Source organism: Oryzias melastigma, linkage group LG24 (genome assembly GCF_002922805.2).
Source record: "Oryzias melastigma strain HK-1 linkage group LG24, ASM292280v2, whole genome shotgun sequence".
Taxonomy (NCBI): Eukaryota; Metazoa; Chordata; class Actinopteri; order Beloniformes; family Adrianichthyidae; genus Oryzias; species Oryzias melastigma.
The window spans coordinates 6,060,468-6,073,675 of NC_050535.1; the positions used below are offsets into that span (position 1 = coordinate 6,060,468).

Consider the following 13,208-nt stretch of genomic DNA (forward strand, 5'->3'; position numbering starts at 1 on the left):
ATAAAACCCATCTGAGAGGAAAACGACAGAAGCACAATACTCATATAGATGATACATCACTTTATCATTTACAGATGGGGCTAACCCTTTCTACACAGACCTTTTTTGCTGCACCTGGTGTCCCAAACCATGATATTTCCATCTCTACCTCCAGTGCAGAACACAGCTGTTCGGGAGTAGACATAAATGAAGACATCAACTCATATTTTAAAATTTAAAACACATTAAGCAGATTGAGGCTGGGGAAAACATAAATTCCCCTCTTTGAGCAGACAGTGTGTGAAAAATTAACCTTTTTCTTCAGACGTGAATGCCACAGACTTCAGGCTGCAAAGGTGGCCCTTAAAGCTTCCCAACAACTCCCCAGACTTCACATCCCAAAGCCGGGCTGTCTGGTCACCTGAAGCAGTGACCTAACAAAGGAGACACTTGAATTAATACAGGTCCTAAAAGCTTTATTTTGGCGGTATGAAATGTGTAGTTACCAATTGAGGTTCTCCTGGTACCCATGCAATGTCAAAGACTGCATTTTCATGAGCCAGCCACTCTGTAAAACACAACCAGTTAGGCTCAGATGCTTCAAAAATCCCATAAAGGATGATTCTAAAAAAATAAACGCCTCTTCAAATACCTTTGAGAAGAGGATTTTCACGGCTCTCTGTGTTGTAGATCCGTACGATGCCTTCTTCATTAGCTGCTGCCAAAATGTTCTGTAAATCTCCAGCTAAAATAAATAAAGAAAACAATGCAGTTACTCAGTCGAATGACTGCATCGCCACTGAAGAATGCAAGTGGATTACCCGAGGAGAAGGCCAATCCAAACGGTGGCACTGTGTTCCCCGTATTTCCATAGGAGATGTGTTCATCATGTCGGATGCACCGGTAACCGCCGAGCAGTGAGATCAGAGGAATTCGGGGGAAAGGATCTGCAGAGAGGGCTAAGAGGACAAGCACAAGTCAGTTCAACAGCAAAAAACTTTTTTTTTTTAATAAATACTTTGTTTTTCAGCATTTTCTGGCATTGATTACTTCATTTACTAAAGAAAGTGAAAGATTTTTTTTACGTTGAATCGTTCCAAATAACTCAAATGAATTTATTATACTAATTTCCGTAAAGATTAAAGGTATAAATTCTGGTATTGAAACATTTTCTTGAATAAAGGCATATAAAATGTGCTGTTTTTCTATAGAAATAAGGTTTTAAGAGGCCTGAAGAATAAATGATGCATAGGCAAAAACAAAAGTAAACAGAATATTGATGCACGTTTTTATTTTACGTAGAAAATAAAAAGTAAAGAGCAGGAAAAACTACATTCTGGCGTACATTACATCCCCAAAATGTGAAAGTAACTGAATAAATGTAACTTCATAGTGCCCATTTCTGTAAAAAAGATAACAAAAATCCCATCAGAGTGCTTTTATATAAAATAAACTGGATCTTACTTTTAAATCAGACATTATTTGGGGTCAAAACAAGGATGAAATAATTGGAGAAAGTTCAAAGTGCAAGAAAATGCACGAAAACCTGCAAATCATCAACTTTTGCTGCTATTTTGTGCTAACTGGCGCGACAAAAATACATTTACAAGCAACCATCTCTAGAAAAGCCTAGCAAAAAACTGCTAACTTTTGTACACATCGTTAGAAAAACTAAATCCCCGGCAAAATATAACACATGATCTCACCATTCTGCCTCCGTCTGCCCACTCCTCTGTCGACTACGGATCGGAAAAGCATCTTAATACACCAGCAGAGGACAATCCCAGATGACTGTTAAAGCGGCGGTGAGGTTTGTTGGAACGATATGAGGATAACTTCTTGTCCGTATTGCTGCAGACTGTTTCCCGCGAAGTGATCGCCTTCCGAGACAAACCGAATTCCGCGCGAGTTTTGCGTCGCAAGCAACCATTGGTTCAATCCGGGGCTAGGTCAGATCATTTCCGGTTCTGTTGACTTCGTGCTACATCTTCGCTTTATTCTTTTTAAATCAAAGATACGATTAAGTAACCATCTATTTTTTGTATTTTATATCAAAATTTGCTTCTAAATTTATGCAGATTTTTTTATTTTCATTTTTAAACACCATATACTTATATTAAGAATATGATTCATCAACCCGGCCCTAAAGTCAAGGAAGTAAATGTTTTGACCGGATGGGTTTTGCTGTGACACACAGTCCGTAACAAACGGAACCCTGAAATTCTCATGTTTAGCTGGTTATATTAAGCATTTTTGTACTGAACATAAACTGAAATAATGACGCTGTCGTCAGCGCGTTCTTTCTTATCAGAGGCTTGCTATGGAGAGCAAGAACTGGACGCGAATTCTGCTCTCATGGAGCTGGACAAAGGTGTGCTAGCTACTTTGCTAACGCGTTAGCATACATTGTATGCTCGTACCGTGAAGTTTTGTACAATTAATTTGACTAGAATTTTATATTTTTAAATACTCATTTATTTTATGTTATATACGCTTTCAGGACTGCGGTCGGGGAAACTCGGAGAGCAGTGCGAGGCTGTGGTGTTGTTCCCAAAACTCTTCCAAAAGTATCCTTTCCCCATCCTCATCAATTCTGCTTTTCTAAAACTAGCAGACATCTTCAGACTTGGGTAAGGGAGCTTTATTTGTTCATTTTAAACACCCCATATTTCAAATAGATTCTTTATAGCATTTTAAGGCCACCTAAGGATTTCATTGTTTGTGTTGTTTTTTTAAATAAAGTTATATTGAAATTCTGAAGTAAAGAGCAAAGAAAATGAAAAATGTTAAAAAATATTCTGAATTTATTTAATCTTAAGAAGAAATATGCACACATTTATGAGCCTGAAAATAACGACTAATCCTATTTAAAATGCATTTATTACACTATGGTTTAGCTTTATTTCATGCATTTAAATGTTTTGGAATTATTCATAAACAAGTTTCTTTTACCTGATCTCAAAAGAGTTTTATGATATTTGTTACCCTTTTTATACCTGAATGAGCCTTAAAGACTAAATGGAATTATTTGTTGAACTTTACTTTGCTGCAAGTGTTTGTTTAAAGAAATATTTCTTTTCTTTTTTTTTTTAGTAACAACTTCCTGCGTCTGTGTGTGCTGAAAGTCACACAACAGAGTGAGAAGCATTTGGAGAAAATTCTCAATGTGGACGAGTTTGTGAAAAGGGTGTTTTCAGTCATCCACAGCAACGACCCAGTGGCCAGAGCCATTACTTTAAGGTAAAGTTTTACTCCGTACAACGAGGGGGAAATGTGTTACAGAATGCACTCAGTAATAAAAGAGGAAATAAATATGGGTTGGTCAAAATGTAATAGTCTCCCCTGTTTCTGCTTTGTTCAGGATGCTCGGTAGTTTGGCCTCAATCATCCCAGAGAGGAAAAATGCCCACCACAGTATTCGGCAAAGTCTGGATTCCCATGACAATGTGGAAGTGGAAGCTGCCATCTTTGCTGCTGCAAGCTTTTCTGCACAGTCAAAGTAAGGACAATTAATTAATTGTAGGTAATTGTAATTTTTTTTTTTTTTTTTTTTAAATAACGTATGGCTTTTATAATTTTTTAGAGACTTTGCAGCTGGAATTTGCAACAAAGTCAGTGAAATGATTCAAGGTAAATTATTTATATATTGAAAATAAAGCATTTGTGAAGAAATTCATTTTTCCAAATGGCTTTTATCACCTTTTATCTTCACTTCTATCTCAGGTCTAGACACTCCCGTGGACCTGAAGCTCAAGTTGATCCCCATGCTGCAACACATGCATCACGATGCTAATCTGGCCTCCAGCAGCAGGGAACTCCTGCAGCACTTGGTCAGCTCCTACCCTTCCACCCCTATGGTCATCGTCTCATTGCACACCTTCACCCAGCTGGCTGCTTCCTCCCTCATTGATATTCCTAAGCAGGTAATCTTGTATCACAATCTTAGTGACTTGTATTTGATTTCTAGCAAGATTTATAACATGCTAGTATGCTAAAGAGATAATATTTTGGACATATTATTTCCTGCAGTTGCAGCTTCTGCTTCAGTACCTCAAAGATGATCCAAGGAAAGCTGTGAAGAGGCTTACAATAAATGATTTAAAGCTTCTGGCTAAAAAGGCCCCTCACCTGTGGATCAGAGAAAACACACAGGTAAAGAGTGACTTTCAGGTTAGTTAAAATGTTCATTATTTTAACTTTTTTTTTTTTTTTGCAGACACTGTGTGAGTGTGCTTTGGCGAGTCCCTACAATAGTTTGAAGTTGGGCATGTTGGCGGTCCTCTCTACCTTATCTGGAACAATAGCAATCAAGCAGTATTTTAGTTATCCAGCAGGTACAGTTTTACTCCAAAAAGCCTTTGCTTTGTGAACAGAAGAGCATCAATCTAAAAACTCAACCTGTCCAACTTTCAGGCAGCTCCACGGTCTCCCCCCGGCTTACTGACCTGGTTAAACTTGCTCAAGAATGCTGTTACCATAGCAACCTGGCAGTGGCGGCTCAAGGGGTCATCGTGCTTTCCAACATTGTCATTTCCTGTCCAGAAAAAGGTGAGCTTCTGTGGTGGCCTATATTCCAGTCTGGTGTTTGCTTGAGCTTTCCTTTTATTGTTCGTTTCCTTCCCCCTCAGATATAATTCAGTTGGAGCAGGATACAGTTTTGGGAGTTGAGTCCCTTCTGATGCTGTGCAGTCAGGATGGCAGCGCCGGTGCACAAACCACACTCAAAGTAAGACACAACTGTTTCCCAAAGGCTTAGGTATTGTATGCAAATGTGACCCACATTTTTTTGTCGACACAAAATTGGAACAAAATTCAAGCAATTTTTGCTGCTTTGACTACAGCATTTATCCAGAGCAGTATTTGTTCATTGGTCATTTCTTCCACAATTTAAATTTGGGGGGTTTAATTCTTATACTGAAGGAGTCCTGATGCTGTAAAAAGTGTTGAAAGGAAGTTAAAGCTTGAAATCTGCTGCTCAGTCAAGTCTAGAAATGTCCCACGTTACCTGAACCTCTCGTTCTAATCAAGTTCTGGTTCTCACTACCAGAAAAGAAAAGCTTTCTTTTTCAATACATTTTTATCGCAGTATATAATTAAAGTTGATTGTAAAATATGTTAACCATCTGCTTTTAAAATGAGCCTGTTGTTTTATTGTTTGGTTAAATCTCGACTCTTGCAGCTAAAAAATAAAATGTTATCTGATTTTATTCCAATTTAATACATTTTCTTAGGTGTTAAGATATTTATGTAGCATGTAAAAATCCCTCTAAATAATTTTTAAAACATACTAAGTTTATGAATCGACAGGAAGCTCTTGCATAAAGCTGAAGACTTTTTAAAAATGGCTGAATTGAGGAAGTTTTATTTTTAAATACAGGAACTTTTATCATTTTCTAAAGGAATACAGAAAGAAATTCTGAAATTAAAAATCAGCTAGGAATTAAATATCTAATAAATAATTATTCTAATAGTGTCAGCTGAGGCCAAAATATCAGAAATGGAACATTTGAATGTTTCATGTGTAAAAAAATAAAAATAAAATGATAAACTCCACAATTTTGAACCTGGAGTTTGTTGGGAAACTTAGCAAAATGTAAAAAGAAATTTGTATTCATTTTAAATGTATTAAGTAAATCTGTATTTTACTGTGTTCTTCTTTCTGATCAACCACAGACTGGCCTCACTTCACTTGTCAAGTTGCTCAAAAGTCGTCCTCATCTCAGCCAGGCAGCTGTGGACTTCCTGCTGGGCCAGCTCCACTTATCCTGCGACTCGTCCCGCATTCTCATTTGCCACGCTCTGGCGGCCATCGCCACTCACCTGCCCGTGCTGGGGGATGGCATGCTGGGGGATCTGGTGGATCTCTACAGGGTTGCCAGTCACTCCTCCACTGGAGAACAGCAAGAGCTTCTGGTGAATCACGTCATTTAGATGAAGATTTTCTAAAATGTTAATTTTTTTGAGGATTTTTCTGATTACTTGACATGATAAACCTGCAACCAAAGCCACCAACTTGAATAACAAAAGACCTTTAGTACCTTCTATACCTTCTAGGAGTTTATTCCATCACCTCCTAACTCCTTGAGCATCATTGGGAAGCTACTCTGGAAAAAAAAATGTTAAGTTTGTATCTTTTGTTAGCATGGCAAGCTTGTAAGATGCTTTTTTTTTACCAGAATATTTTGAAAATGGGATACTTGAATCCTTGGCTCAAACTGGACCATACGGCATGACCATATTAGGATTGTGGGCATGGTTTGCAAATAAACCTTTGTTGCCATGGAAATCCAAAAATCTACTTTTGCCGATACATCTAAAAATTACATAAATCTGTTTATCGCCTCTAGGAGACCAAAAAATAAAATGGTTGCTATGGAGATAAAACTAACATTTTGAAAATAGTGTTTTTTTTTCATGAATTTTTAGTGTGCAGTTTTGAATCTGCCACTATTTCCTACAATGTGGTTGCTACAGGTTTCCTTGGCAACGGTGATTTTTGTTGCAAGCCAGTCATCTCTGTCAGCTGAGGTGAAAACCGTCATCAAACAGCAGCTGGAGAGCGTTGCTAACGGGTGGACGGTGTATCGCATCGCACGCCAGGCTTCACGGATGGTGAGCTTTTATTGACGCCGAGCGGTCCGGAGCCACGAATTCAGAAAACAAAGCTCCTTGTTTTTGACCTGCAGGGGTGCCACGAGTTTTCCAGCGAGTTGTACCAGTGTCTGCGGACACGTGTGGCGTCGGAACACTTCTACTTCTGGCTGAACAGCCTGAAGGAGTTTTCCCAGGCGGAGCAGTGCCTCAGTCACGTGGAGGACGGAGACTACAGCGGAGCCATGAGCGCCATCGCTGAAGCGCTCCGCTCCTACCAAAAGGGCATTGCCTCCCTCACAGTCAGTTAACTCCCAGGCATCTGCTTGTCAAAAAGCATTAACGTAGCCTCCTAAGGGACACAAGTGCTTTAAGTTTTGAAAGTCATTTGATGTTGCTGACTCTACTTAACTAATAAACGAGCAGCATTTGTGAGCGTTTATCTCATGCATGTGTCCCTTTAGGCTGCCAGTACCCCTCTGAGCCCCCTGACGTTCCAGTGTGAGTTCATTAAGCTGCGCATCGACACTCTGCAAGCCCTGTCGCAGCTCATTTGTACATGCAACAGCCTAAAAACCAGCCCCCCTCCCGCCATCGCCACCACCATCGCGCTCACCTCTGGCAACGAGCTGCAGCGGTGTGGACGCATCTCTCTGCAGGTGAGAGAAAGACATCCATTTAGGAGGTTTGGGGGGAAACAGATGGTGTCAAAATGTTGCCTTTTGACTAACTTTCCTGTCGTCTGCTTTGACGTGTGTTTTTGCCTTCTGCAAAACGGCACTATAAAGGAGTTTCCTGTTAAAAGGCAAATTAGTAAAGCAGGATTTGTTGGATTAGTACGGAGGCCCTGAAGGGACATCAAAGTAAAAAAAAAAAATGAAATTGAAGTAAAAAAAAAAAATGGTTTCTAACTGCTGTGTACCAGAGAGTAACTAAAAATATTTTTTTTCTAAAAATTAAAGTAAAAAATATTTTGTTGTGCAGCATTAACAACATTTCTTATTTCCAAAAATTGAAGTAAATCAATTTTTTTTTCCTAGTTACTATCTGGTGCGTACCACTTAGTAACTGGTGCGCAGCAGCTTGTATCTAAAATGTTCTTTTTGTATTTTTGAAGTAAAAAAACTTCTAAAAATGGAAGTAATCACATTTTTTCCTGGTTACTCTTTGGTGTCCACCAAATAGTAACTAAAACTGTTTGTTTTATGAAAATTGTAGGAAAAAAGTTTGTAAAAATTGTTTTTTTTTTTTCTAAAACTTGATGTACAAGTAATCCTGGTTACTATTTGGTGTGCACATATTGGTATCTGTGCACCAGAAGGTAACAAAAAAAATATTTTTTCTCTAAAAATTGAAGTGATTTTTTTTTTCTAAAATTTGAAGTTAAAAAAATCTGGTTACTAATTGTTTACCAGATATTAACTGGTGCAGACCAGTATGTAAAAAATAAGAATGAATATATATATATATATATATATATATATATATATATGTGTATTTCCAAAAATGTTGAGAAACATTATTATTTTTTTTTTTATAAAGATTGAAATAAATTTATTGACTGAAGTAAAATATTTTTATTTTTTAACTTTTTTTTTTTTACTTTACTTACTGGTGCGCACCACCTAACCCTACCTGGTGAGGACCAGATAGTAACCACTTTTGTTTTTGTAGCAGCAATTCTTAGTAAAAACATTGTTTTACTTCAGTTTTTTACATTCACTTCAATGTCTCTTTATGGACTACATCGATTAAAAACCTAAATCTCTTTTTTTCCAGATGAAAGTATGTATGGAAGAGTTCAGAAGTCTCGCTGCTCGCTACTCTGATTTACACCAGTCATCTTTTGACGCCGATTACGCCACCCTTCGCAACGTGGAGTTGTATCCTAACATTTGTCAGAATAAAACTATTTCCTCTTTTAATTGACTTCACCTTAACGGTTTGTGCAGACAACAGCAGAGCTGTCTGCTCGTCTCACATGTGATTGAAGCTTTGATCATCGACCCACAGGTCGCCAGGTGAGAACCACAGTTATCCTATGATTTGGCCTTTAAAATAATACACCTTTAGTCTCGCCCATACATCCCACTGTCATCCTGCTGGAAGACTTTATTATAAATATTTAAAAAATATCATTATTTATGTGAGAACCATCATAAAAATGTAAATATATGAAATAAGGACACGACAAATCTGAACTTAAAGGATACAGTTCAGTTCAGACTTGTGCAAAATCATAACGCCTCTTTCTGCAACCTGCAGTTTCCAGGAGTACGGCACCCCGGGCTCCGTTCAGACGGAGAGTGAGTACGAGCGCAGAATGATCGCGGTGTTTAATCACGTCCTGGAAGAAGTGGAAGGCCTCACCAAGAAGCACCCTCCTGTTTCACACCTGGTAGGATTTAAAGTTTGTGTTCATGTAAATTCATTTATTTTTTAATTTTTTATTTCAGTTTTTCAAACTTCTGAAAGGCTCAGTCACATGTGCATTATTTATCATAATTTAATACATTTTTGTGATAAATTTGGACTAAATTTTCCTTTTATTTTTATTTGCTTTGAAATTGTTTTAATTTGGTTAATATTTGAAATTAAATTTGACAAATATATTTTTTAGACTACAAATTTGTGATTTTGGATTTTTTTTTTTTTTTAACAGCCGTGCTGTTTTTCCAGATGTAAACATACACTGTAAAAAGTGAAACATTTAATTAATTAACAAAAATTCTGTAATTTGTCATATTTAAACATATTAGTTTTTATCAAATTAATATTTTGTGTTTAATGAACCATCAAAATTTAATTTTGTTAAAACTAGTATTTTTTAAATGTAACAAATTAGAGAACTTTTGTTAATTGAATAACTTTTTTTCAGTTTAAAAGTATTAGATGTTTTTATCTTTAACATCAAATCTCTGACTTTTTTGTTTTTTTTTTACTAAAACTTTATTTAAAGCAAGAGTTGGACAGTCAAATAAATGTCATGTTTTATGCCATAATTCGGTTTGGAGTGGCTAACTTGCACATATTTTGTTTTCCAGCACACCAGCTGCCTCTGTGACACCGTCATAGCTTTGCTCAAAGTGCCGCTCTCTTTCCAGAGATATTTCTTTCAAAAGCTCCAGTCAACCAGCATTAAGGTAATTATCTTTGATTCGAATTTTCTGCTGATTTATACCAAGAAAAAACAACTTTTCTCGGTACAAAGAAACAGCGTTCATATCTGAGCACTTTATTTGTCGTTATCGCTGAGAGATCATTAGAGCTTTTAGCTCAGTGATTGTAAGTGGAGGGAAAAAAGAAGTCCATCAGCTGTATTGACCAGCTGTTTGTGGTTCGCTGGAGTACTTCCTGGTCAGGCTTTCAAGAAACCACTTGTGCCAAACCACTCCATGCAGAAGCGATCTGAAAGAAGACTGGCCGAAATAGATTACAAATTGGTTATTATGAGTCACAGACAAAAAAGGCAGGAAAAATAATCTTCTGAGATGGTAAAATCTTCGTACAGAAATGCATTTAATGGTTTCCTAAAGACTTAAATGAATCTTTGAGTCACTTGAGAGGTTTTTGTGTTTTTCCAGCTGGCGCTCTCTCCATCACCGCGCACGCCGAGCGAACCCATCCCCGTGCAGAGCAATCAGCAACTCACGCTCAAGGTGGAAGGAGTGGTACAACACGGCTCGACTCCGGGTCTCTTCAGGAAAATCCAGTCCGTCTGTCTCAACGTCACATCAGTTCTCCAGAGCAAGACAGGACCTGAATACAAAGTATGTTCTTTAAGCAAAAATCATAAAAGCAAATCCATCATCTGTCTCCTAAAATAGTTGCAAATCCCCCCTTTTTTTTATTTTTTCAGATCCCGCTGGATGCCAAAACAAATGAGATCGAACAGCGTGTGGAACCTCACAATGACTACTTCAGCACCCAGTTCCTGCTGAACTTCTCCATCCTCGGCACCCACTCAGTCACCGTGGAGGCATCTGTGGTGGATGAGAGTGGCATTCAGTGGAAGACTGGGCCCAAGACGACGGTATCTGTCAAGTCTCTGGAGGATCCTTATTCCCAGCAGCTTCGCCACCAGCTGCAGCAGGGCGGAGCGCAACCGGCAGCACAAAGGAGTTCATACATTCGCTTCTAGTGATTTCTTTTTTTTTTTTGTACTTCGTACCGTGATCTTGTATAGTTTTCTGCATCACCGATTTTAAGCATGTACATATTTCTTCTAATAAAATATCATAAATTATTTTTGGTGTTTTGTGTTGTTTGAGATGTTTGGACTTAAAATATGCACACTTTTTAATTTAATTTAAATTTCTAGTTCTTGTAATAACCTAATTCTACTTTTTTTTAAATGCATTGAAAAATATTTTAAGACACGTGATCATATTACATATTAGCGGCATATAATGCACAGCAATATTATAAAAACAACTTTTTTAAGACATTTGGTTTCATAGGTATAATTGCAATGGTATAGTTGACCACCAGGTGGCAGCATTATGTAAACTAATTCCGTTAATTTGAAATTTTCAGTGTATTTTATTACATTTTGTCTTGCTTTTTTCATATTTTAGATTGACCAAATTATAATACTAAATTCCTAAGTTTACATATTTTTTATTTATTATTTTAGTATGAGTGATGTGACTGACATAATTTTACAATAATATATAGTATTTATGTTTGTGTCTTGTTATACATTTCCTTTATATCTAACAGTGTTCAAAATATTTTAATATTTAATTAATTATTCTAGAGCAAGAATGAAATGCCTATTTGGTTCATAATTTGGGGGTTAATATTACTTAAAAAAAACAGAAGACATAAATAAACTAAAGTCATTAGGCATATGTATATTTTTTAACTTTTATTCAGAAATATGACCGAACTTAAAGTTTGTAATATCCATAAATGTGTTTTGTGAAAAGGGGGCGAGTCACTGTACAGCGCAACTGCATGTGCTTTTATTTTGAAGGCGCGTCGCACTCATTTCCGTTTTTGGCGTTTTGATCCTTTGTGTACATTGCCGCGGTATGAATCGGAGATCTGGGAAGAGATAACGGGTCCTGGCAGCCCAGAGAATAAATCTCGTCGTCCCTCGTATCTGATGCGCACATGAAGGCGTTGCGGTGCGGCCGTCTAGCGAGCAGCGTTGAGCCCGGGCCCGCGTGAACCAGCCTCTGCCGCACTCTTTGATGTGAGCTCGGTGGCTAGCGGAGTTGACGGTGATGCTGCTGCTGCATCAGAGGATTTATCCCGGAGCCTATGACTGAGATGGAGCTAACGGTGTTCGAATGGAGCTGCCTGCTCGACAGCTAGCGAGCTAACCCTGTTCGCCCGTGCGGTGCTCGTACAGACCTGTCCCGGACAGCTAAATGGGTGCAGTTTCATCGCCAGGGGCTTTCTGTAACATCACCACGTTGTTACACCCCTGTCTCCAGATTTAACCGATCATGCCGCGCAGCAATATTTGCTAACTTTGCCGTTTTGGAAAGCTACACGTGACTGAATTTATCTAACTTCCAAAGTTAGTAAGTCCTCTGGCCGTCCTTGGATGCTTCAGCGATATTAAGTGGGTGAGTAAGTTAAGGTACCATACTTTTGCTTCCAAACTACAGGGTGGGACTACACTCTGGATGAGATCTTGCGCTTTGCACCAACCTCCATACATCCTGTTTCTAAGAAACCGTTTGGTAATATATTTTAACATACTAATCAACTTAAGCGTTTCGCCCCTTTTCTTGTTTATGTGGCGTCATTTTTAAAATAATAATTTCAACCCAGGGAATGTCATTTGTGACATTTCGTAGCATCTGTTCCCGTTATGCTAACTCACCGCGCGGCTAACTAGCATGTTATGAAGTAGTCGTCTACGACCCCGGCGAATTGTCCTTTTAAGGTCCACTCTCAGCTTGTGTTGCTCGTTCGGCTTCACAAATAACCTCGAATAATATATATTTGTTTACAAAATGAATGTCATTAAATAATAATAATAATCAGTTCATAGTGTCCTCTACGCGTGTATTGCATATAAATGCCGTGAAATAGCCTTATCCTCAAATGTTAGCAAGTGAAATACTCCCACTACAACTAACATTTCTAGCTTTAAAATATATATATTTTTTCGTTACAGTTGTTATGAAAGTCTAAATAAATACTTGTTTTCTAATTTATTATCTGTAGGGTAAGGTATTAATTCAAAAATATTAGTGTGGAATGATGCATAGTTAATAAAATAGTTGGAAATAGTTTATAATTAATGATTTGACTGTGATGGGGACAGGAAGTGATTAATAGGAGACAAAAAAGGTCATATATGTGTCTTATAAAACATCCTTACATTATAAATGGAGAACTTTATAGCAATTTAGGACATTTTAGATTTTAAAATTAGTATTTTATTTAAAAAATATCCCTTAATTCGAAAGATTGCAGAAACCAAACCTGGTTTAGGCTTTAAAGCGTCAATAGACCATTAACTTGCTTAGCATTTTTAGTTTTTGTGAAAAATGCCCGTTTGTCAGCCTCTTGACTAGGCATCGCCCGCTACTCAAGGTCAGCTCTGCTTGGGGGGGTTTCTTTAATTGTATCCCGCGCTTCGAAAGGTTCCTGCATGAAATGACCCGAACGTATGT

The 13,208-nt window shown here is 37.7% G+C and overlaps 3 protein-coding genes and 1 long non-coding RNA gene across 5 annotated transcripts in view; 2 read left to right on the top strand and 2 right to left on the bottom strand.

Annotated features, from left to right (window-relative positions):
* The window catches only part of dtl (denticleless E3 ubiquitin protein ligase homolog (Drosophila)), a 6,509-nt gene extending 4,688 nt beyond the window's left edge, over positions 1-1,821 (bottom strand). Inside the window, exons 1-6 of the mRNA XM_024290843.2 lie at positions 1,686-1,821; positions 801-938; positions 632-724; positions 486-547; positions 293-413; positions 101-166 (exon numbers count right to left, since the gene is read on the bottom strand). Of these exons, the coding sequence (XP_024146611.1) occupies positions 101-166; positions 293-413; positions 486-547; positions 632-724; positions 801-938; positions 1,686-1,737 (532 nt within the window). The 5' untranslated portion in view covers positions 1,738-1,821. The remainder of the gene's footprint in view (positions 1-100; positions 167-292; positions 414-485; positions 548-631; positions 725-800; positions 939-1,685) is intronic.
* Positions 1,822-2,207: 386 nt separating this feature from the next.
* ints7 (integrator complex subunit 7) lies at positions 2,208-10,815 on the top strand. The gene is made up of 20 exons (XM_024290842.2): positions 2,208-2,350; positions 2,480-2,609; positions 3,073-3,219; positions 3,341-3,478; positions 3,563-3,609; positions 3,703-3,902; positions 4,009-4,131; positions 4,196-4,313; positions 4,393-4,527; positions 4,608-4,705; positions 5,653-5,892; positions 6,454-6,591; positions 6,666-6,872; positions 7,035-7,229; positions 8,350-8,453; positions 8,523-8,591; positions 8,836-8,968; positions 9,615-9,713; positions 10,155-10,340; positions 10,430-10,815. Exons 1-20 carry the CDS (start codon positions 2,257-2,259, stop codon positions 10,709-10,711), a joined length of 2,883 nt encoding a protein of 960 aa, XP_024146610.1. The 5' UTR covers positions 2,208-2,256; the 3' UTR covers positions 10,712-10,815.
* LOC112157826 lies at positions 9,790-10,598 on the bottom strand. Its single transcript, XR_004947295.1, has 3 exons — positions 10,481-10,598; positions 10,080-10,329; positions 9,790-9,978 (listed from the first exon to the last, which is right to left on the bottom strand). It is a non-coding gene; the product is annotated as an uncharacterized LOC112157826 (long non-coding RNA).
* Positions 10,816-11,567: 752 nt separating the features above from the next.
* lpgat1 (lysophosphatidylglycerol acyltransferase 1) overlaps positions 11,568-13,208 on the top strand; it is a 40,857-nt gene continuing 39,216 nt past the window's right edge. Inside the window, exon 1 of one of the 2 annotated variants that reach the window (XM_024290845.2) lies at positions 11,568-12,149. Coding sequence is in view for 1 of the 2 variants with exons in the window: in XM_024290844.2 (XP_024146612.1) it covers positions 12,210-12,266 (57 nt within the window). In the remaining variant the exon portion in view is untranslated. The other variant, XM_024290844.2, reaches the window with a different exon arrangement.